At 43.4% G+C, this 25,710-nt stretch overlaps 1 protein-coding gene across 3 annotated transcripts in view; it reads right to left on the reverse strand.

Annotated features, from left to right (window-relative positions):
• Window positions 1-11,247: 11,247 nt before the first annotated feature.
• The window catches only part of LOC137541798 (keratin, type I cytoskeletal 24-like), a 42,091-nt gene continuing 27,628 nt past the window's right edge, over window positions 11,248-25,710 (reverse strand). For 2 of the 3 annotated variants that reach the window (XM_068263307.1, XM_068263305.1), the window contains exons 2-8: window positions 15,682-15,764; window positions 14,006-14,162; window positions 13,648-13,806; window positions 12,883-13,008; window positions 12,366-12,580; window positions 11,917-12,026; window positions 11,248-11,661 (exon numbers count right to left, since the gene is read on the reverse strand). In XM_068263307.1, the coding sequence (XP_068119408.1) occupies window positions 11,558-11,661; window positions 11,917-12,026; window positions 12,366-12,580; window positions 12,883-13,008; window positions 13,648-13,806; window positions 14,006-14,143 (852 nt within the window). In that variant the 5' untranslated portion in view covers window positions 14,144-14,162; window positions 15,682-15,764 and the 3' untranslated portion in view covers window positions 11,248-11,557. The remainder of the gene's footprint in view (window positions 11,662-11,916; window positions 12,027-12,365; window positions 12,581-12,882; window positions 13,009-13,647; window positions 13,807-14,005; window positions 14,163-15,681; window positions 15,765-25,710) is intronic. The other variant, XM_068263306.1, reaches the window with a different exon arrangement.

The following is a 25,710-nucleotide window of genomic DNA, read 5'->3' on the forward strand; positions in this document are numbered from 1 at the left end:
CACTAGAGGGCGCATGTGTCCCTCTAGTGCGATCGTCGCCTGCACTAATAGCAAACAGGGGAGCGCGTACATAACGCATTCCCCTGTTTGGCTTCTCCTGTCGCCATGGCGACGATCGGGATGACGTCATGGACGTCAGCCGACGTCCTGACGTCAGGCGCATCCGATCCGGCCCATAGCGCTGCCCGGAACTCATTGGTCCGGGCAGCGCAGGGCTCTGGCGGGGGCCCTCTTTCGCCGCTGCGTGCGGCCGATCGCCGCAGAGCGGCGGCGATCAAGCTGTGCGCGCGGCTAGCAAAGTGCTGGCTGCGTGCACAGCACTTTGAATGGGGTGAATCACCCCAATAGATGCGGAGAAATCCTCCTGCGTGGCATAGCCCGAGCTCAGCTCGGGCTTACCGCCAGGGAGGTTAATAAATATTTGTGTTCATGTTTAAAAAAACTGTTCCTTTAAACCCCTTCCCTCCCTCCCTCCCTCCCTCCCCCCAGCCAGCCAATCATGGCAATCAGCTCTCATAGGCTTCACCCTATGAGAGCCGATCGCTCTCTTGTCCCCCAGGGGGACAGCCGTGTTACACGGCTGTCCCCAGTGCAGCGCTGTACATGTAAATACATGGCGACCACGCCGTCTAACAATCTCACGAGTGGCAATAGCCGCTCCGAGACTGAAGGCGGGGCGGAGCTCCGCCCCCCCAAGCAGGAGATGCGCACGCAGCCTGCGCGCGATCTCCTGCAAAACAGAGCCCCAGGACTTTACGCCAATCGGCATTAGGCGGTCCTGGGGCTGCCGCCGCGGCCATGCCCATCGGCGTGACGCGGTCGGCAAGAGTTTAACACGTAATCTAACCCTGTTCTCACTCAAGCCCTCTCTCTACTGATGCCTAACCCTAACCAACTACCCCCCGCACACACACTGCAAAATCTGCCTATATCCACTTTGCTGTCACTGCTGCCGTCCCTGATCCAGGCGCCCAAAGTACTTACATAGTTATTTGGGTTGAAAAAAGACACGCTCATCGAGGTCAACCAGAAAAAGGACATAGTTTGTGCCAGCAATAGTCACAGTTTAGTGCCCTCTGGTGCCTAATTGCTGCAACAACCCTGACACAGCTGCAGTTAGCATTACAGTCTATGCAGTGCCCAGTTTACCAGGTGACTGTTGGCAGTTGCCTGCTTTGATTTAAAGGACCACTATAGCGAAAAAAGTAGGCAGTTAAAAAAATGTGACAGATGACAGGTTTTGGGCCAGTCCATCTTTTTAAGGGGGATTCTCAGGGCTTTCTTTGTTTTCAACAGCATTTCCTGAACAGCAGTTTAACTGCCAAAATAGCAAGATACCAGCCGGCCTCCCTAATCACTTGCACACTATTATGTCAGTTAGATTTTGCAACTGTTGTTCAGGAAATGCTGTTGAAAACAAAGAAAGCCCTGAGAATCCCTCTTAAAAAGTTGGACTGGCCCAAAACCTGTCATTGGTCAATCTGTCACATTTTTTAACTGCCTACTTTTTTCGCGATAGTGGTCCTTTAAGGCATCCACAAAGAAGCCAAATAGTAATTTTGCTGGGTTTCTTACTTTCTTATTTGTTTTCATCAGAAGACAAACCTTCCTCAAAAGAAGTAACTACCTTGCCTTGAAATTACGCAGAATAGTCAGAGTCCCTAAACTCACTCCCAGGGGCGTGGCAGCCAATGAAGGTCAAAAGGTTTATTTTGATGGTAAGGTTTTTGTGCCTGAGGAGGTTGTGACTCTATAAATGAGGAAACTGCCATACAGTACAGAAATTACTGGGTCTGGGAGAAAATAATAATTACAGGTAAATCCATGAATAATAATCAGTACTGTGTACAGTATGTTACATGAATGCAATTCATTAAATACTGTTACACTGCAGAGGGACTACATGTCCCAGCTTGTCCTGGCCTGCAATTCATTGGATAGTGTTTCACTGCATGAATATAATAGAACAAATATATCTGTCCCAACTTGAAGAGAACCCGAGGTGGGGATCGTAGAAAGAAATCTATACACAGAGGCTGGGTCTGGCTCTAGTGCCCAGCCTCTGTTGCTATTTGAATCCCCCCTAAGTCCCCCCTGCGCTCCGCTCTCCCCCATAAATTACAGCCGCGCTGGCGACACACAGCGTGTCGCAGCGGGCTGTATTTACCTCCCTAGTGTGTCACTCACGCTGCTCCCCACCTCCTGCAGAGCGCCGGTCCCCGCCCACGTCCCTTCCCTCGCCGCTGATTGGAGGGAAGGGACGCGGCCGGGGACCGGCGCTCTGCAGAAGGCGGGGGGAGCAGCGTGAGTGACATTAGGGAGGTAATCATTGCCCGAGAGCATGGCTATAATTTATGGGCTAGAGCGGGGCGCAGGGGGCACTTAGGGGGGATTCAAATAGCAACAGAGGCTGGGCACTATAGCCAGACCCAGCCTCTGTGTATAGATTTCATTCTAAGATCCGCACCTCGGGTTCTCTTTAAAAGACAACTGAAGCGAGAGGTATATGGAGGCTGCTATATACAGTATATTTCCTTTTAAACAATACCAGTTGCCTGGCAGCCCTGCTGATCTATTTGGCTGCAGTAGTGTCTGAATCACACAAAAATCAAGCAGGCAGATAATCTTGTCAGATGTGACAATAATGTCAGAAACACCAGATCTGCTGCTTCATTGTTCAGGGTCTGTGGCTAAAAGTATTAGAGGCAGAGGATCAGCAGGACTGCAAGGCAACTGATATTGTTTAAAAGGAAATACATATGGCAGCCTCCATATACCTTTCACTACAGTTTTCCTTTAAGAACAGAGGGCCCTGACACACCAAATAGCGTTTTGCGGGTTGTTTTCATTTTTTTTTTAAAACGCCTCCATTGACTTACATTAAAATTGCGGCAAAGTTGCTGTGATAGTGATTTTTAAAAAAAATTGTGACTGTGGCAATTTTGATGTGATTTTAATGCAAGTCAATGGAGGTGTTTTTTAATAAAAACAGAAATGACCCGCAAAGTGCTATTCGGTGTTTCAGGGCTCAGATTCAGATTAAGAACAACCCTGCAGTCCATATTGTGTTTGTTAACCAGGGACTACCTGTACTTTGTAAGGGACTGGACATGATACCAGTGCTATATACATACAAAGGAAATAAATAGAAAAAAATTACCATGCATTAAGTTACAAATGTAATTTACTGTATTTTTAAGCAGAGTGCAACTAAGCCATCTAGTGGCTATTTTGCAAAACTGCAGTGTACGATATACAGTATTCCTATATTAATATGTAAAACAGGGATACCAAGAGCCCAGAATAGTGTAATATGTATTGGAAAAGGACAGGATAAATGAATAGTAAGTCATTTATACTCACAAACCAGGGTTACCGCTCAGGCAACCACTGTAAATGCAGGTGGGGAGATTATTAGGCCTGTCCCCACTCAGGACTAAGATGTCGCTCTCTGTAGATCAGGAAAAAAGGGGGATAAACACCCCTCCGACAAGGGGTGGACACAGGTATAGTAGAAGGTGAACAGAGGCGCCAAAAGCATAAAATATGCTACAATTGTGAACAAGTTTGGGAAGCGGTGGTGGCCTCGACCTCCCCAAACAGACACAAAAGAAAAATCGACAGCTTTTGTGTCTGTTTGGGGAGGTCGAGGCCACCACCGCCTCCCAAACTTTTTAACAATTTTAGCATAGTTTATCCTTTTGGTGCCTCTGTTCACCTTCTACTATTCCTGTATTAATGTTCATGAAAGAGATATATGCATAAATATAGACTGAGAAATTCAGAGTTCCCACTTGTCCTCCACATCAGGAAGCAGGAGGTTGCTCCGCCTATCTAAGTGACAGGAAGCCACTGAAAACCTCTGCTTCTTTTCCATACTTCAGGGCTTTCCTGTCCAATGGGATTGGAGGCTACAATCTCTTCTGGGTCCTGCCAGGGGGCCCAAGGGTGGGTTGCTGGCTATCGGAAGTTAAGTCAGTGGATTCCGCTATCCTGTGCCCGGCGCTCACATGGGGGTGAGTGATAGCAGCACGGTGGTGCATGGCACATGGCGGAAGTTTGGATGACCCTATATATATATATATATATATATATATATATATATATATATATATATGAACTGCCACTACAAATAGTACCCACATTTCCCTTCCTAGCTGTAATTAACATGGGTGTGGAGTTGATAGGGGTGGGGGAGGCAGGGGTCCGGTGCAGGACGGGGAGAATAGCGTGTACACTGTGACAGAACCATGGGGAGGGGGACTCTGACTTCTCCCTTCCTCACTTTGGGCCCCCGTTTTGCTTCAGCTCAGTGGTGGGGGACACTGAAAACACATCTACCTGGCTCCAGGCTCCGTGCAGACAGAGAAGACTGGTGGCACGTGGAGCTCTATTGCATGGAGCCAGGAAGAAATTTGTTCTCAGTGTTCGTCCGACGCTATCCTGAAGCTCTGCAATGGAGAGGGGAGCACAGAAACGGGGCCCAAGGTGAGGGAGGGAGGAGTCAGGGGCCCGCTCCCCACTTCTCTGTCACAGTGTGCCCACTGCTCCCCCCTCCTGCATTTATACCTGGTTACCTATACTGGGGCACCTATAACTGGCTTCCTATACTGGGGCACCTATATCTGGCTACCTATACTGGGGCACCTATAGCTGGCTACCTATACTGGGGCACCTATAACTGGCTACCTATACTGGGGCACCTATATCTGGCTACCTATACTGGGGCACCTATAGCTGGCTACCTATACTGGGGCACCTATAACTGGCTACCTATACTGGGGCACCTATATCTGGCTACCTATACTGGGGCATCTATAGCTGGCTACCTATACTGGGGCACCTATAACTGGCTACCTATACTGGGGCACCTATATCTGGCTACCTATACTGGGGCATCTATAGCTGGCTACCTATACTGGGGCACCTATAACTGGCTACCTATACTGGGGCACCTATAACTGGCTACCTATACTGGGGCACCTATATCTGGCTACCTATACTGGGGCACCTATAACTGGCTACCTATACTGGGGCACCTATAACTGGCTACCTATAGTGGGGCACCTATATCTGGCTACCTATACTGGGGCACCTATAGCTGGCTACCTATACTGGGGCACCTATAACTGGCTACCTATACTGGGGCACCTATATCTGGCTACCTATACTGGGGCATCTATAGCTGGCTACCTATACTGGGGCACCTATAACTGGCTACCTATACTGGGGCACCTATAGCTAGCTACCTATACTGGGGCACCTATAGCTGGCTACCTATACTGGGGCACCTATAGCTGGCTACCTATACTGGGGCACCTATAACTGGCTACCTATACTGGAGGCACCTATGCCTGGCTACTTATACTGGGGGCACCTATAGCTGGCTACTTATACCAGGGGCACCTATAACTTGCTACTTATACTGGGGGCACCTATAGCTGGCTACTTATACTGGAAGGCACTTATAGCTGGCTACTTATGCTAGGAGACGTATAACTGGATGCCTATACTGGGGCAACTATAGCTGGCTACCTATACTGGGGAACCTACAACTGGCTACCAATACTGGAGGCACCTATAGCTGGCTACCTATACTGGGGCACCTATACCTGGCTACTTATGCTAGGAGACGTATAACTGGATGCCTATACTGGGGCAACTATAGCTGGCTACCTATACTGGGGAACCTATAACTGGCTACCAATACTGGAGGCACCTATAGCTGGCTACCTATACTGGGGCACCTATACCTGGCTACTTATGCTGGGAGACGTATAACTGGATACCTATACTGGGGCACCTATAGCTGGCTACCTATACCGGGGAACCTATAACTGTCTACCTATACTGGAGGCACCTATGCCTGGCTACTTATACTGGGGGCACCCATAGCTGGCTACTTATACCGGGGGCACCTATAGCTGGCTACTTATACTGGAAGGCACTTATAGCTGGCTACCAGTACTGGGGCACATCGGGCCACCAATCTTGTGGGGGGGGGGGGGGGGGGCTTATACTAAGGGAACATATGGCTACCTATACGGGGAGAGGGGAACAACATCTGGCTACTACATGATCACAGGAAAATAGGCTTTAGCTGGATTTGTGCTTACCAAGGTGCATGCAAAACAGAAGGACATCCAACATACATATGAAGAAGAGTGAGGCACTGTATCCTTTAAAACCACCATTTCACGGTTACCCGCTTCCTCAGAGGCTACGGTGATCTGTGGCCTCTGACGAGCAGGAAACTGCAAAACAGCTGTCAGGCTTCCCTGTCACCCCCACTGCATACCACTATGTCTGTACCCAGCAGTTGATTAAAGGTGTGGCCTTAAAGGATATAGTGCCATGGTTTTCTTCCTATGTACCTTGATAAAATAGGCAGAATAATAAATTTTTTAGAAGGTAAAAATGGCCAGTGTGATTTTTTATTGCTCCAGGTTATAGCATGCCAAGTTGTTTAATTAATTATTGCACATTCATTGATACTATAGAACTGTGCCATGAGGGCAATGTTCTGTCTTGCAGTAGTATTAATCAGGTATAAACTGTCTGTGTGACAATAGAAGATGGATGACATTAATATATTAAGCAATATATCAAACTGCTACAACTTGTTTGACATCTCTGTTAACTGAAATGATGGACTGTGATCAAAGTCTCTGTATAATGTTTGCCCTCTTTCCACCCGAATATTTAAAGTGGGACTGAAAGGTCTTAAAAAAATAAGAGTTTCACTTACCTGGGGCTTCTGCCAGCCCCCTGCAGCCGACCTGTGTCCGCAACGTGATATACCGATCATCTGTCCACTGCGCCTGCAAGGCCCTGGGCGCGTACGTCCTTGTTTACGCTCCGGTTGCTGGGAGAGTACTGCGCAGGACACTCTTGGGCATGGAAAGACGTACGAGGATAGGTGTGGCCAGGGCGCAGTGGAGGTCGACTTAGAAGTCAGCTTCAACTACAAGAAGAAAAGTGAGCTGCGGCGAGGGAATGGAGGATTGGTATGTCACGGCAGCGGACACAGGTCGGCTGCAAGGGGCTGGCAGTAGCCCCAGGTAAGTGAAACGTTTATTTTTGTAGGACCTTTCAGTTCTGCTTTAAGCCAGCACGGAGATTTTGCATGGTCAGATTGATGCAGTGTTCCCCAACCTGGTCCTCAAGGCCCAACACCAGTGCATGTTTTGTGGAAATCCACACAGGTAGATAATCAGCTCTGCTGCAACACTAATTACCTCACCTTTGCAGGGCCGGATTTGCACTCTTTACCACCCAAGGCCGCTGTCACCAGCAGCCCCCTTTAGTATAGCTAGCGAGATGACCCCTCTCCCCTTTCCCTCCAGTATATAGGTAGCCAGATGGCTACCTTAATCCCCCCTCCCCCACCCCCCATTCAGTATAGGTAGCCAGCTCGCCTTTACACCCCAGCAGCCATCAGTGTCACTCATTTCTTAACTCGTCTCCATTGCAGAAGCTTCCTCTTCCCCTCTGTCTCCAATGCTGTCCAAGTCCATAGAAGCCGGCCACAATGCAAACGTGCACAGAGAGCAAGGTGACTAGCAGCAGAGTACCGCATTGCCTGATCTCCCTACATTGCAGCATTTGCAAGCTTACAAATGCTGCACCAGTTTAGCCTACTGCTTTGGTGCCCTCGCTCCTGTGGTGCCCTAGGCCATGGCCTAGGTGGCCTTGGCTTAAATCCAGCCCAGCACCTTTGCATGTTTGTGGTTTTCTGCAAAACATGTACTGTTGGTGGGCCTTGAGGACAGGGTTGGGGAACTCTGGACTAGAGGTAGGAGGAAGACTCAGCCGGTTCCTGAGAGATCTCATGCTGGAATTGATGGGCAATAGGCCTGCGGTGTATGGGCAGCTCTCTAACCAGATTTGATCTGAGAGAGATTTGTCTCTTGGTCGAATCTGCCCATCATCGCTAGATGTATGGCTACCTTTTAGGCCTTAGGCTACATTACAGAATGCTGATGGAGAGGCTACCCATAGCCACGCCCCTTTTTTGCCACAGTGCGCTACGCAAGCCGCACATTAACTCTCCCTTGGTGCCCAGGGGTGCCCCGGATCTCCCAGGATCCTAGCAACGCCCCTGATTAAAGCGGACCCAAACCAAACATTTTTTTTAATTAAAAATATTTAGTTGCACCACTCTGACACATACAAAGATAAATAAATACTCCTTCAAACCTATGATCATTTCAGTGCATGCTTTTCACCCTTCTCTTTTCATAACTAGGGCTATACAGGTGGCAGCCATTAGCAATTCCTCCTTTACTGTACACCATCTACTCCACCAGTTTGCCAGATTTTTTCCCGGCAATTTGAAAGGAAGGGAGGAGTTCCTCCAATAATTGTAAAATATTTTATATTTGTCATCATGCAGCTGAAAAAAAGGCTGCTATTTATTATTATAATTTAGAAAATAGATTTTATTTCTGAAATCTTGTATTTTTAATTTGGCTCCACTTTAAGCGACTATGTTTTCTGACACGGTTCCTGATCTCTTCCTTATCATCTAGCTTAAAGAGAAACTGTCGGGCATAAAATCAAAAAGTCCTTTTTTGCTTCTCTACTTCGCCTCAGACTTAACTAACGCAACCTGATTAGCTGAAGCCTCTTTCCCCTCCTGTTTTCCCCTCCCACACCCCAGTTCTTCTCTGATTGGTCAATATTTCTCATGCTGAGACAATGCACTTTCTATAGTGAAGGGAGGGCAAAATAAGGCAGAGGAGACTAAGAGAGGAAATGACATCAGAATTTGCTTCAAAACAGCCACACTTACAATGGGAAATGCTAATAAGGATTTTTTTACTGTAGAAAAATCACTAAAATCAAAAGTGGACAGTGCAATACATATGTTATGTAAGTAGAGCAAGTATTTATCTACTTATATATGTGTTTTTTTTTCTGAGATAGTATGGCTGACAGCTCCTGTTTAGAGGACTTCCAAGGTGAAAATTATCTAATCAGAAAAACTATAGTATCTATCCTCATTCTCCTAAAATTACTTTTTTTCCTGATATACCACAGTTTTATTTCATATTTAAATCTAGTTTTTACGTTTTTACTGTTTCCTTGTCTCTGCTTGCCGCTAGGTGACTGTTGGACAACGAAACAGCCGTCTATTTACTCTGTACTGCGCAGCGATCTACAGTAGCGCTGTACTGGGGAAAGCCGTGTGACACAGCTGTCCCCCTGGGCGGCAAGGAAGCGATCTGCGTTGCTGCGCCCACTCATTCTACTGATACGCTAACAGCAGAGCTTCCATGTCTTGGTCAGGAGTCAATTTCATTGGCTCCTGACCCTGTGATTGTTGTGAGCCAATCACAGCAATTGCATGGCTTTAAAGATACCAGAGACTCTGCTAAAAAGTGAAGTTGTAGTTGGTAGGGGGCATAATCAAATACTTACCAGTTACCACGCCTCCCGTTCCCCTTCGTCACTCGCAGTTCTCCTCTGCTCAGTCCCATTCTCCTTGGCAACTCCAAACCTGGACATACTGCGCTGCGCATATGCAATGTGTTCGTTCTGCTCCCCTGTGGCCACGCAGTGATGTCACAGGATAGCAGCTTGCTGCATCCCAGCATGCGCGCTGATTTAAGACACAGGGGAGCGATGGCACCCCTGTCCTGTGACATCACTCTGCAATACCTTAGGGGAGCAGAACGGACATACTGTTAATGCGCAGTGCAATATGTCTGGGTTTGGAGTCACCCAAGTTGCAGAAGAGAATGGGACTGAGTGGAGGGGAACAGCCAGTGAAGGAGGGGAACGGGAGGTGCTGTAAGTATTTTATTGTGCCCCCCTACCCACTGCACCTTCACTTTTTACCAGAGTAGAAAAGTACTTTTTTACCGAAGTAGATGTGGACTTCATGATCTTCAAACGATGAAAAGGAGAAGGCAAGAGCCAGATGGAGGTAGAAGAATGAGGAGTGTTGGGACAGAAGGATCCCCATTTTGCTTTGCCATGTTCATTTCCGGGTCTGGGTGTGTGGCTAAACCAGAGCCGGGCAAATACATGCCTGGCTGCAAGTGTGTAATACACTGGCACGTCCTGACGCTGTGTTGTGATGCCCTGTTGCAATGGAGACATGTTGCTGGATTTGGCGATCAGGTGAGTTTTAACCCACTGTTATCGCCAGCTCGCAACACTGCAAGGGAATGGAGGGGGGGGGGGAAGAATCTGGCCACCTATCTGTGAGCCGGATTTATCCAGCCCACGGGCCATAGTTTGCCCAGCGCTAAACTATAAGCCACCATGTGACAGAGCTGCAGGTCAGACAGTGTCTGAGGCGGATGATATTGTTTAATCATTTATCAGGTTCACTTCGGACAGCAAGATGTACGTACTTTTTGTTAAACCTACTTTGAATGCTTTCTGTATAGACGGATTATAAAGTTTGACTTCTCTTCAACATCACATTAGTATAAAACATACATACAATGAAATCCATTTCATAACTGACTCTACTTCCTGTGGCATCACAAGTTGCAAAGCATGTACCCATGTGCCACAGTTTTGCCCTGTTTTGCCTGGCGCCGCCACTCTACGTCATTTTCCACAGGGAAATATTTCAGAAATAGTCCAGGTTCAGCCCTTGGGCTCTGATGGAACCTTTCGCTCTTTCTCTATCCTCTACAAAATAATAGAGCTTAAAAATACTATTGGGTCTATTTGTGTAAATGAATGTCAGTAAGCCTTAAAGTGAACCCGAGGTGAAAATAAACTGATGAGATAAACAATTATATTTGTCCTTCTAGGTCTAAAAATGACTTTTTTTTAAAGTATCCCATGGTTTTCTTTTATATTTAAACTTTTACAAAGTAGGTTGAATGTTTTACTGTCTCTAATCAGTGGTAGCCTATGAAGTGTCCGAGAGTTAGAAAAAAGTCAAATGTTCATGTATTTTATCTCTCCCTGCCCTCAAAAGTTGTATTCTGCCAGGAAATCTTTTATGGTTGTAATTTGCTTGTCAGTGAGGTTCACTCTATTCCCTGACAAGGTACCAACAAGACAGAAGCTGCCACTTCCATGCCTAGAAATGAACTCTTTCAGGCAGAAAAATAAAACAAGCAAAACAGCCTGGTTATTAATATATTTTGTACTGTACATACACATATTTATCTCATCATGTCACATGTCACCTCGGGTACACGACATTGACATTGACAATTTTCACACACTGCAGGAGACCATAAATAAGAAACTGAGATGACTTAGGTTTGCACAGTACAGCATTTATTGAAGAAGAAAAACAAAGCAGAATTTTCATTTTAGCTGAACAACCTATGAAAGACAAGCAGAAGACATCCCTAAACAAATCTGATAGGATGTGAATTTGGATTTTTTTTTGTGTGCTGAGTATAGCCCTAGGACCAGATACAGCCCCTCCAAGTCATTCCAAACAGCTTAATAAAAAGTTGTCACTTGGAGTTCAAGATATTCCTCAACAACCACTCTTTTTACTCTTTGCGAATTTTTAAACGTTGTTCATGCCTAAAGCGGTTTTCTTCCACGACTAAGACGACTGGATTCGTCTGCCTCAGGCCTTCTTTGCAACCTTGTCCACTCTGGTTGAGACAAGTCTCCCGTCCACCCTGTCCTCGGTTATTGTGGTCACCAGGCGGCTTTTTTTTGCATCTGCAACTGCCAAAGAAAATAATTTATTTATTTTGTAACAAAACAGGCCAGTTTTCACTGTCATTTAATGTCATTTAGCGCATCTAATGTTCACTGAATGAGAAGTGGCATCTAGTCATCACCATATTACTAGGAACATCTAATACCGGTAATTACTGCATAACTCGAGACATTGGAGCCCTCACTGAAGTTAGTAACCTCTAGTGCACTTTTTTCCCTTAAATAACATGTTCCTGTAGGGCAGTACTATTATACTATTACCATTTGCACTTGATGAATCTGATGAATGTCCATCTTGCACAGTTCTTCCACCTCTCTGTGATGATGATGATGATGATGATGATGATGACCCATTACCATGGCTGGAACCACTAAAAATACATTAAGGCAAGTTTGAGGAATCGTTCAGTTAAAGTTATAGCAAGTAAAATCAAAGTAGAATAATACCTAAACACCATTAAAAGAAAAAAGTAAGAATATTTTGAGAGGTTGGACTTTGAAAGCACCACAGAAGAGTTGAGGCTCTCAGCTTACTTTTTGTCCTTCATCTGCATCTCGTTATCTCTGTTCCTATAAATACTGGTAAAGAATGTAGCGATCTAAGAACTGTATCACCCTTTTGTCTCTCCAGGTGTGTACAGAAGCAGATATGACTATGTATTCATTTATGACTTTTAGCCTAGTATACTTTCAATTTACATAACACCTACCCTTCTTCTTCTAGCAGTTTATGGTACATTTCTATTTCAGCCTCCAATTTGGTCCTGATGTCCAGCAGTAAGTTGTACTCTCGTGACTGAGTCTCCATTTCATTACGGAGTTGACATAGCTGCTCTTCTAGGATACTGATCCTCTCTTGCATCATGGCCAGTTGGGTACCATACTGATGTTCTGTGTCAGCCAGTGCATTCTCCAGGGAGCATTTCTAGTTGAGGAAACATTGAGTTTTGATGTTATGTCAAATACCACAGTCAACTACCAACATGGCTTCACATATGATATGGTTTGCTATATGATTCAGCTTACAAAGGACTAATAAACAATTGCCCAGGAATACCTTATTATATTTAAGGTGGAATCACCACCACCGTCATTCTTATTGTTCTAGGAACAGTCGCACCTCACCTTATTCAACAATTCTGGAATCCATCACTGGTTTTAAAATGAAGATGACCATGTTAAAACAGGGACTGAGACATTGAGATCCAATATATGGTTGATACCTACCATGGCAAGCTGAGTCTGGAGCTCAATCTCCAAGGTTTGACAAGTGCGTTTCAGCTCAGTGAGTTCTCTCCTGCTTGCTTCTGCTTGCTCACTGCTGTGAGAGATCTGTTTGTTCAGTTCTGAGACCTGAAAGACAATATAGTGCAAGTAAGTAGAGCCCACCATACTTATGAAATGTGTTAGGGGAGCTAAGGCATAAGGAGCTGATGAAAATGTTCTTCTATGAAGGAAATAGCCAGAACAATTAATTAAGGGTTACATCTGAGAAAATTACATATTGTAAACCAAATAACCCAGTAGCCTCACATTTTAAAGTGTAGTCAGACACGATGGCATGATCTGGCCTCCAGGCCAAAGAAGAAGATATAAACAGAACTGACCTAGACTAAAGATTTCAGAGCTTCAGAAATCATTATTCCATTCAAAAATGATCAGACAGTGGCTTTGTACCATACTAAGAGATATGACATTGACCAATAAGACTTAAATTGGCCAGATCAGGTCACTATAATCTGTGAGTGGCTTAAGTCCAAGAATCCTAAAATTACTTAATCAGTAAATTTAATAACATTTTATAGTGATCATACCATTTTCCTTAGTGCAATAGTGTGAATATGCCCTCGTGGCATTCTGAACACAATTATTCATGAAAAGTATCTACACATTCATTCAGGATGGGGCCAAGTAACACATAAATATAGTCTGGGCACCCATGGGTTTCTTCTTATAGGCACCACCCCATGCTTTTAATGTTAGTATAGTCACCTTGTGTGTGTATTCTTCTTCTGCCTTCCTGCGATTCTCATCGGCCATATCTTCGTACTGAGCCCTGATGTCATTCAAGTTCTTCAGGATGTTGATACCCGGAGCAGCATCCATCTGGACAGTCACGTCACCCTGGACTCCTTGCAGGCCCTTCATCTCCTGGAAACCAGTGAAAGACTTATCAGTTAAGAAGTGGTGATGACATCTTCTTCAAACAAAGGTAATCACATATAGCCAAAATCATTTAAAAAGTGGACACATCAAACAGAAACAGTTTATTTTGACAGTAGTAGTAGTAGCAGCAAATTTCCACTTGGTCTGTCAGTCAATATATTCGTTTATGTTTAGGCATTCTTACCTCATCATGGTTCTTCTTCAGATATGCAAGTTCTTCAGTCAGACTCTCAATCTCGCTTTCAAGACTGGACTTATCCAGGGTCAAGTCATCCAGGACTTTGCGTAATCCAGAGATGTCTGCATCCACGCTCTGAGACATGCAGCGCTCGCTTTCATACCTAAAGAAAGGACATAGGCATCTGCATAACCGATTTTCACATTGTATTTACAGATGACTCATAAATATTGGAATTGTGATATCTCATTAGTACTTATAGCTTACACATCTGGTGAAAGAAAAAATATGATGTTTTTCTCCTGACCCCTTTAAGAATCAGACGGTTGTAGGAACAAATTATTACCGAGACGGGAGTAAGGCCTGATACACACATGCAGTTTTAATTGTCCAATGACCAATTTTTCCACTTCCATGTAGCATGAAAGCCAACACATTTTGAATTCTATGAACAGATTGTGTAGGTAAGATCTCACAATACATGAAAGCAGTAAAATTGGCCAATCATTGAACAATCAAAATTGAATGTGTGTACCAGGTTTTACAGAGTTCTGGCTGTAATTAATGAACAAGAAAGGCACAAGTTCCTCTCACGAGAGTTATACAAAGCATTAGGTGATATTATTTTAGCAATACAGATTTCTTTTGCTTACTTGTTGTTTTTAAATCAATTTAAAATAATGTAAAAAATCTGAGTGGACTTTTTGAGGCTTATTCATTTGCAGCCCACATTTTCTCGTTAGTTGGGAAACCTGATATTTGCAGTTTGCAACTGTTGCTGCCAGGTGGCGCTGCATACTTGTGTAACTTTACTGTATTTTACCTACTTTTAGTTTCCGCAGTACTGTATCGTCAATTGTAATAAGTCACAGGTGTATGATTTGCATGGAAATGAGGAACAAGATACAACTCACAAGGCTCTAATCTGTGAGGAATCCCACAGTCAGAGAGAAACAATGCGATTTCCCGCTCGATCCGCAGGATCGATTATTATTATTATTATTATTTTAGTATTTATAAAGCGCTGACATATTACGCAGCGCTGTACAGTGTATATATATATCTTGTCACTAACTGTCCCTCAAAGGAGCTCACAATCTAATCCCTACCATTGCCATATGTCTATATTATGTAGTGTATATACTGTAGTCTAGGGTTTTTTTTTAGGGGGAGCCAATTCACTTATCCGTATGTTTTTTGGAATGTGGGAGGAAACCGGAGTGCCCGGAGGAAACCCACACAGACATGGAGAGAACAAACAAACTCTTTGCAGATAGTGCCCTGGCTGGGATTCGAACCAGGGACCCAGCGCTGCAAGGCGAGAGAGCTAACCACTACGCCACCATGCTGCCCTGACGATTAGATATGTTAAGTATGCAAAATCTACGGCTGTATTGATCGAAACCCGATCGAATATGTCGGAAAGAATCGATTGATCCGGCGGATTGAGCGGGAAATCGCATCGTGTGTACCCAGCATTAGGCAAAACATAGCCAGATGCAAGACAGCAGCTTAGACTCCCCTATTTGCAGCCCTAATTGTTTGGTGCGGTGGATAATGGATGCCAGGGATAGTGTTACGTAAGCCTCTGGACTCCCAGCAAGACTCAGGCTAGTGCATGTATTACCCTGTTGGTGTGTCAGGCCTGCCCATAGTTATATCTGGGTTTTTTTCATACTTACTTGACTCTGAAATCATCAGCAGCCAGGTGAGCGTTGTCAACTTGCACACTGGTCTGATTATTATCCAAGGTAGTATTATGAATCTGTGTAAAAAAAAAAAGCATGCCATTTAAGTCAAATGAACTATTGATGCTAAATCAATTGCATTCAACTTTGAACAAACATTTTACTTTGCATTAAGAAATATCCCAAAATTATGTTCAGCTGTGTACTACATACAGTCTATTGCATGATATTATTGTTCCATAGAAATTTACCACCCTAAAACACACTTTTCTATGGGAAACTGTTTTCCAATAAGATAGTAGCTTTCATGTTGTCCAGGCTAACAATGGTCAAGGTTCTGTGTTGAAGTGATTACCTAATTTATAACCACTTCCTGTTTCCTGTGGCATAGCTAATGAGCTATGGGCCAAGTTTTGCATTGCCCCGCCCCCCAGCACTCTATACATAACAATTGATACTGTGTACCAAAACCTGCCAAGGACAACCACAGTGTCACACTAGCAAGAAGGGGATGGGGAACTGCTTGGTAATGATTACTACCATTCAAAGCATCTATAGAAGTGATTATTACCAGCACAGGACCAATAAAGAGCTAATACTGCAGCTGAGGAAGGGCACTACGGGTCCCCTCTGGCCCAAGGGCCCTGGTGCGGTCGAGACCTCTGCAACCCCTATTGCTATGCCATTACCTGTTTACACTAGATTCACTCTGGACAGACATTAGACCCCTCTTCTTAAAACAAAAGAGTGGTAAGAAATTGCTTTTGTTGTGTTGGTTTAAAACCTGTAAATTTAAAAAGTCAATTACAAAATGGAATTTCCCATGAAAGCTAAATTCGGGCAGCAGAGGTCAGTCACAGGAAACAAGGCTGAAACCTTATGATGGTGTAGATGATGTCACATGAATGTAAATTTGAGGTGTACATTAAAGGTTGAGTTGGAGAACTAGCCACGGATATTGTGAATCAATAGAACCCTCGCCTTGGTCCCTTTAGGCTAGACCGTGCTTGCCCTGCACTGTCTCTCTATTCAAAATAATATAATTAGCCACCATTAAGATAGCATACTATAGGTAACTAAAGCTTCAATGCAAACAAATACGAAAACATGTAATCAGTTTTTAAAGATAAACAGATTTATTCAGAAAAAAATATGTAATCAAAGGTGGAGGCCTTACCTTGTCTTTCAGATCATCAATGCTGCTGTAGTATTTGCTGTAATCAACTTGTTCTGGTTTGTGTGTTTCATACCAATTTCTAATTTTATTTTCAAAGTCTGCATTTGAGTCTTCAAGAGCTCGCACCTTGTCCAAATAGGAGGCCAGACGAGAGTTAAGGTTCTGCATGGTTTCCTTTTCTCCAGCATGGAGAACACCGTCTGCTCCTCCACTACCAAATCCACTTAGGGAACCACTGCTAAAGCCTCCTCCATATCCTCCTCTTTGGCCACCAGATGATGATCCTCCAGAGAATCCACCATAGCCCCCACTAGAAGAACCACTGCTAAAACCACCAGATAAGCCTGTATAGCAAGCTGAGCCTCTGCTAGAGTAGCCACTTGAAGACATATTGCTATAGCCTCCTCTATAACCTCCAGTATACCCACTTGTTGAACCACTGGAGAAATTGCCACTCTGACTTCCACTCTGACCACCTCTAGAACTGCTACCAGAAGCATTTCCACTAGAGCTGGCTGCATGCCCTCCTGCACTGCTTCCACTTTGTCCTCCACTTGAAGCACCACCATATCCACTAGAATTACCACCACTTTGCCCTGCGCTATAACTGCTGCCTCCGCTTGAAGCACCACCGCCATATGAATTAGAGCTGCTTCCATAACTTCCACTTTGTGTTCCACTGGAGCTACTACTGGTTTGTGCAACAGAATGTCCACTACTAGGGGCAACACTTGGAGCTACTCTCTGCCTTCCAAATGCCATATTTCCTGAAGCATGATCAGATGAAGAGCTTGAGGTTACCCTCTGAGTAACTCTGTTCATGCTGCTGTTTTGGCCTGCACCTCCAAAAGTAGAAGCAGAATTATCACCATAGTGCCCACTAGAAGCATCTCCAACATCTCTCATGGTACTAACTCTGGAAACAGACCTATGCTCTTCGGTGGAGTTGGCAGCAGACATATGCTGAGAGCCTTTATCCTCGACGTGTTCACTTGACTTTCCACCCTTGGTTCCTCCGACGTAAGACATTTTCTTCAAGAGAGAGTGGTAGATTTCCAAGAGAAGGACTGCTTACCAATGCACAATGAAAATGAATTGACTCGTCCAGCATTTTATACTTATGCCGGTGTTACGTGTCAAAATTCCACCACAGTTCGACCAATAAGATTTCAGCTAACTCAGAATCTCAATATGCATAATTATAATGGTTAATAACTGACTCTAAGACTATTTCTTTAAAACTAGGTAGTAAATGTTCAAGGTTGTAGCTCATTTCAGCGTAGAGACAGGTGGAGTGAAGTCTGAGGTTTAGGCTTATGTTTCATCCATTCATTTAATGTTTTTATTGTATATTTTGATTATAGTGCCCAGTGGAACAAATCATTAAAATTCCTTCTATTAAGAGAGGAAATGCTGTAAATGCTCTTATACCTGTTGGCATTGTAACAAAATACATTTTTTTCTTTTGTAGGCTACATGACTGTATATGTAAACATAGAATGATCCAGGAACAATAAAAAAAGACATGCTATAAAATTATAAATCATTTCCTGTAAAATGACAACCTTTGTAATCATACAATTTCTGTAAGGTGGTAACCTATGCACGTGATGGAACTTACACTAGTTATTTTGCCTTGTGTTCTTGTAGTATGTTTTTAAAGAGGGGTCAGTATTTAAATAACATCTATATCCGGCAGTTTTTTTCCTTGTTTAATGCAATTGATAGTATTTAGGTTTAAAGTGAGGAAGCTCACTTCAGGTTAGATACTTACTTATGTAGAGGGAAAGCTCTGGATACCATAGAGCATTCCCGATCCTTGGTCCATCACATTGTCCCAGTGTTGTCCTTTGAAGTTATTTGACTTGCTGGGTCAAATACCTCTTGACCACTCCTCGGCAGCCTTTAGAAGTACGGATGAATCTGACTGTCTTCAGTAGCTTGCAAAGATGCGAGTACTTCCCACGCATACCCAAGGAGTACCAAAGACATAGCAGGTACTCCTTGGGTACAGATATTCAACAGGGGTGGCGTCAGGAAATTTTAATGCAGGGTGAAGCCAAAAAATGGCCACCCTGTTGCTGCAAAACTCTTGATGGCGCCCAAATTACACATACATGGCACTGTGCTGCCTGGTCACTTTGGCAGAGAGAGACGAATGATGGCTCACCCTGCTGTTGGTGAAATTCCGGGCGACGGTAATTAGTATTTCCCCTTCGAGTCGTAGCAATTCAGAGGAAGGAGTAATTACCCATGTGTCGGCCGTGGACTATAGCAACGCTGCCATAGTCTTGTAGTCTCCCTGCAGCTCCTAGCGGCTTTCCGGCACCATGCATGAAAGCTGGTGAGTCACCGACCCAATCTGGGTTAGGACACGCCGCCTTGCGTGCATGGAGGACACTGAAAAGCTGCCAGGAGCCCGCTAGGAGCTGCATGGAGACTACAAGATATCGCTGGAGGCTCGGTTGAGTATTTATGCGCGAGGTTTGCGCTTTTTCGCCCGGTTGCTCAGTTATAGAGACTCTGCTGTAAGTTCTAAGTTGTAAGTACTGTAATATTGTTAAAACTATGCAATTTTCTTCATTAAGTTACATTCAGTAATGTTCCTCTTGAAACCTTCCCTTCCAAGTCTTTGCCGGGTCATTGAGAAGCTCACAATTCTGCGTGCATACGGTTTTCATGCACGTTGCATGCAAGCATACATTTAAAAATCGTTGCAGTAATTTAAGTGCCGAGGAAAGCCAATTGTAGAATATCTTGAAGGAGACAAAAGGAAACTGAGACCCCATTATAGTGTAGCACCTCAGTGACAATTAGTCAGGTGTGCAACAAAGTAATGGTAATGACAGAGGCGCTCAGCAAGGCTATTGACTCGATTTTGTACCCTCCAAAAATGTTTGCCTGATGAAGCGGGATTGTGACCCGTGAAACGCGTTGCAACTTTGGAGCTTTTAATAAAAATTTACTTTATACTGTGAGTAACATCCCATTGTCCGGTCTTTCTTTCTACGAGGGAGGTGAGTCCACCAACTTCCCCCTTTTAAACAGTTTTTAATCGATTTTACTCTACTTGGCGCCTCTGTGTTAATGCTTTACAAATTGTGGAATATCGGTAAAATAACTAATATTCTACTATTGGTCAGGGCTAATTCTGATAATTTTTACCAATATTTTACTATGACCCAACCTGACCCTCTTCTCACATGAGCCCTCCTCTACTCATAAAGCTAATAATAATAATCCTAACATTTGTTTAGCAATTTTCTCCTGTTGGACTCAAAGCCCCACCCCACCCTCACCGCCCTTTCCCCCTTCAAAAATGAAAATGATTATCTGTTGTTTAAAAAGATTTCTGTTTTCAGTGAAAAATACCTTTGCATGAATATCTATCGGCCCTATAATAACGGCATGCTGTAAGTGGTTTATGGAGAAATAATAACTTGTTGGTGTTTGACGTTTTTGACATACTACATTTATTCATACTATTTGAGGAAGGTTGTAATAATAGTAGTAAAAAAACAAAAAAGATAATTGTGCTCTAAAATTAGCTGGCTTGTTAACAAAATAAGCACTTCCAAAATTACAAGCTAACACCTTAGTCATAGGAGGGTTAACAGCAGTGTCCCATTTTAAGACTGGTGATCAGTGATTACCGGGGATGCAGTGTTCTTTACTAGCAGCCTGGAAGAAATGGAACCATTTCCGACCAAAACATGAGCAAAATGTAAACAGCCCTGATGCTACCCAATGATGTTGGTTTTTGGTACACTGGCACCTGAGAATAGTTGTAGATCACTGACTTAACAATATGTTTTCTCACCTTAAAAACTTTGCTAAGGTAATCTATCATACTACTTCAGTATATAATTTGCATATACCATATAAGACTGTTCCTGCTGACAGGCAAGTATGAAGATTTAAAGGGGGTTAAAAAGGTCAGAAGAGGTCACAGTTAGCCGTGGTGGGCCGAAATTTAGCATCGAAATTCACAATTATACATCGTAATCGTAATGCAAAATTTCAGAGAAAATCGTAATTATTTTCGTATGTAAAAGTAGTATTTCAAAATTTTGCGTACATTTTCGCAAAATTATACATAATTTTGTGCTGACTTTAGAGGTTAATAGCAATGCCCCCATACATGCTATTGCTACCAAAATTGCTACACATGTTAAGCAGCATAGTGGGTAAAAGTCACAAAGAGAATTTTTCAAAAAGACTTTGTAGTTTTTGAGAAACTCAATTTTAAAAATGCAAAGAAATTTGTTTTTAAACTGTAATTTTTCTTAGGTTAAAAACTATTTTTTTACTTGCATTTTTAAAATCTAGTTCCTCAAAAACTATAAAGTCTTTTTGCAATATTCTTTTTTTGATTTGTACCCACGATTCTTAACACATGCTTTGCTATTCACTGCTAAAGTTGGCAAAAAATTACATGAAATTTTGCAAAATTGTATGCAAAATTACGAACGAACTACACAAAATCAATTGAATTTGCAAATCGTATCTACGTATAAGCGTAATTGCGAAAATTTACACAAAATTTAGCGAAATCGTAATTTGTTGACGATCATCACTATCAGTTAGGCCTCGTTCCCATTGTTAACATAAAATGGCTGTGCGATCGATTGTTTTATGTATGTTTTAGCTAGCAGGGCCGTTAAGCCACATTAAAGTAAATTTTTCCCTATGAGATCAGTGACTCCTAATAGGTGGCGTGTCTATGCTGGTTATTGTTACATGCAGTGATAGTGATCGCAAGAAATCAGCGGGTGAGCAGAGATCTGATGGGGGTTTGTGTGCTCTCTTCCAGAGAAGGAATGTGCCACCCCAGATGAGATTGTACACTTTACTTGATTGTTTCAGTCAACGACACTTTTCATTTTGGTCAATATCGACCCTGCATCAAACAAAGAATCTCCTGTCAAGGAGCCAAGGCAAAACATGCAACCATAGGCCTTCTCAGCATAAGAGGCAAATGTTCCAAGCAAGTGCACCATTCTGTACACCTAGGAATGTGTGTATGGGCTGCAAACGAGGAAGGCCTACTGTTAAATTTTTTGAATTGGCTCTTTAATAAAGTTTGGCACCTCTGTGAAGACAGAGGTGCCAAACTTTATCGGGACCTAGAGCTGTGTGATACTCCTGTTGTTTAAAGCCTGAAGAAGCGGGATTTTGCCCGTAAAACGCGTCGCAGTTGTTCTCGGAGTATGTGAATAAATTGTTTTTGACTTAAGCGACAGCATCGAGTCTGTTTTGGGTCGGTCGGTCCACCACCCGAATATTTTAAACCTTTTAGTGTTTTTTATCCTATTGGCGCCTCTGTACATCGCCATATGCATTGAAATCATGGTAAAATTGCCAGAAAGCGCTTAGTGTGTCTCGAGCCCTAGTGTTTGATACTGTTAGTTTCAGTTCAACCCGAGGGCTTTTCAGTGGTAAAAAAATCCCAAAGTTCTGGATTTAGCAGTTTTGAATCTGAACACTATTGAAATAAGTGGGTCTAAAAGAAAAATCAAGTGCTGCGTTCTGGTCTCACTCTCTGCATAGCAAAACACAACAAAAAAGTACAGTACAGGAAGGCCACCATGTGTCTGGGGAACATGTTGCTGTGTAAAAAAAGGCCTCCACCCTGGCAACTGTTGAGGCATGCTACAGAAGCCTGCATGAGGCATGGTAAACTCAACTATCATTGGCAGAAAGTGGACTGCTGTGAAGGACGTGGGTCATGTGAGTTCTCATGGAAGTGACGCCTGGTTGCTGCGGTCATGGTTGGCTCGCGTTGGTTGAGCTTTGACATGGCAATAGTGTCAGTAATGAGTGTGTACTAATAGAAAAAACATTAGAGGCGTGTTACTGCTTAACACACGGGGTGAGAAGTTGGAGGGGTTTTTGCAAGCCTATGGTGGTCGGATGTCTGCTTATGTGGTTTTTGTACCTATTTTGGGCAAGAGATTATCTTTCACAATGACTTTCCTAAATTAACCACTTCATCCAAGAGGGTTTTTTACACTAACGGACAAGAGCGATTTATTAACCTTTCAGTGCTCATCATTTTCATTTGCCAATAGCTTAATCACTACTAATCACAATGAAATGATCTATATCTTGTTTTTTTCACCACCAATTGGACTTTTTGGGGTTGATATTTGTTTTCAGTAATTACTTTATTTTCTATGCATTTTAAAGGGAAAAACAAGGAAAAAATGAAGAAATACACTATTTCTCCAATTTCATCCCCTATAGTTGTAATATAAACACTGCTACTGTGCATAAAATCCACACATTTTATCTGCCTATTTGTCCTGGTTATCACAAGATTTTAATTATGTCCCTAGGACAAAGTATGGTGACACTATATTATTTGGAAATGAAGGTGTACTTTTTCTTTGGTGTTTTTTTTCCCACTAATTTCACGTGCACGGGAATGCACAGGCACGTGCGGGAGCGCACACGTGCACGCGCTCAGCAGCAGCAGCACTGTCTGACTTATAAAAACATCCTGGAGCCATTAAGAGGCTCTAGCAGGACCACTTGTCATTAAGTGCTTAAAGAAGCACACCATTTAGGTTTGTGATCCAATCTCATGAGGTCGGACCACATTTGGTCTATTGGGTGGAATGTTTTATCTATGTTTTCTACATCTGACTTGGTACGATATGATAATTATAAATGAAGTATTCTATTTATAGCTCTAAGCTCCCTTAGCCTTTTTTTTGCTAGTTTGATATGTAAATAAGGTGAGATGAACATTAGTTTTGGTTGATCTAAGGTATGCTGATTCTAGGGTGGTAATGCTGCAGAAAGATATGTCCCCTAATAACCACAGAATGGCCTGGTGCAATGAATATGGAGTTAGAGTTCAGCTAAAGTCAAACAGGTGCTGGGGGTCTGAGGCTCTATTATTAGCTGAGTAGACAGAGTAATCTGATGAAACAAATGTGTATTCCACACAGTCAGTAGCGCAGCAATAGAGGATGCAGAGGCCGGGACTGCACCGGGGCTCCCTGGTGAGAGGCGCACACTCGGGGCCCTCCTTTATCCAAAATGTTGCCCAGTTCTCTAAGAACCCTAAGTTATCCTCTGCGAGGCGCTAAGCTTTGATACGGACTGTACGAGTTATATGCTCCCTTGTATTGCCTGAGGAAGTGGAATATACCTGCGAAATGCGTTGCACCCTGCTGTAGTATGTAAATACATAAATGGTTGCAATAATTTGCATCCTTATTGTCTGCACTGAAGGGGTAAGTCCGCCACTACCCACTTCATTTTAAACCTTTTAATTCATTGTTTTTACTCGTCTGGCGCCTCTGTACTACTGCCTATGCTGGCAATGAACACCTCTATATGTGCATTGCAGGCTGCAAAAGGCTGCAAAAGCTAATTTAAACCTCTATTCTCCTGTGTTAAACAGTTTAGAAGGAAGCCAAAAAGGCAATACTGAAGTTAAAAATCTCTCGTACTTTTGATGTGTGCTGAACAGCAAGGCTGTTATTCCCAAGCTCTTAAGAGGCCGAGAGGCCGCATACCATACTGCAAAGCATTCTGGAGCTGCTTCTTCCCTCCTTGGGTCCTCCCCTCTGCTGCTAGTGAGAAGTTACAGGCTCATGTTACAACAGCGTGTAACTCACAGCACTGAAAAATCTCCGGGCAGAGTATACTGCATGAGTCCGCTATTGTTCCTAGCCACATGGCTAATTAATATTCACTGCACAGTAGTGTTGTCTTTTTTCTGAGTCGAATCATCAGGAAGCAGGGAGGACATGACGACACATTTGGCTTCATAGGAGACAGACAAACATGGAACCTGCCATGAGCTGTCAGGAGCATCATTCTCTGCAAATACTATATAAAAATTCAGTGAAATCCAAACGTGGACAGTGAAATGCATATGTAATGTAAGTACAGCCAATCTTTAGCTACTGATATATGTGTTTTTTTCTCTGAGACCTTATACCTAACAGCTCCTCTTTAACAAACTGTTTCCATACTCTAAATACACCCCTTTGATGCTGCAGCTGCCCTATTAGGTTTTGGAGCTCCATATCTATAGAGTGCATGGGGCCCTCTGTAAAACTTGCACTGAGGCCCCAAGCTCCTTAGTAACACCACTGCACACAGTGTGTTGTCTTTCAGGTACCTGGGTATGACATGCAGTGGTTCTCAGACAGATTGAGGTGAGGGCAGGGACCATGAAAGGACCCAGCTGTCATGGTACACATGGGTACCAATGACAACATTAAAGTTATTCCTTGCAATTAAGAGATATGCTTCACTCAAGGATCTCCAAACTGTTGTCTTCAGAAATGCTGCCAGTGTCACATGCTTCACCTAAAAGTCAGAAGAATCTAAGTACCTGAGATTGCTGTAGGAAGGATAACTTTGGGTTCTTAGAGAACTGGGCAAAGTTTTCACTCAGCCAGGCAGCCACATGATTTTGAGTGGCAACAGCCTGAAAGGGGAGGAGGCATCTGTTTACTAGGGGAGAACTGTAAAAAAGTCACCAGACTAGCAAAACTGGAAGCTGAAAAACAGGTTGCTAGTGAAATTAAATCAATTCCGAAGCTTAACAGATGTGCCGGCATAAAAAGGAAGGAGGCTGAGAATATAGAACGCCTAAAAAATTAAGAAGAGCACCGGGCTATTTAAAGCACAACTATCAAAGTTAACTTAAATTCTAAATGCCACATACATTTCCAGTAATTGCTAGCAAATAGCAATACAAAGGCTTTTTTTTTTCATCGTGTTATGTGAAGAAAATAAAACTTTTTAAGAGACACTGTAACAAGAAAAATGTCCTCTGGGGGGTACTCTCCTCGGGAAGGGGAAGCCTCCGGATCCTAATG

This window comes from Hyperolius riggenbachi, chromosome 12 (assembly GCF_040937935.1).
Source record: "Hyperolius riggenbachi isolate aHypRig1 chromosome 12, aHypRig1.pri, whole genome shotgun sequence".
Lineage (NCBI taxonomy): Eukaryota > Metazoa > Chordata > Amphibia > Anura > Hyperoliidae > Hyperolius > Hyperolius riggenbachi.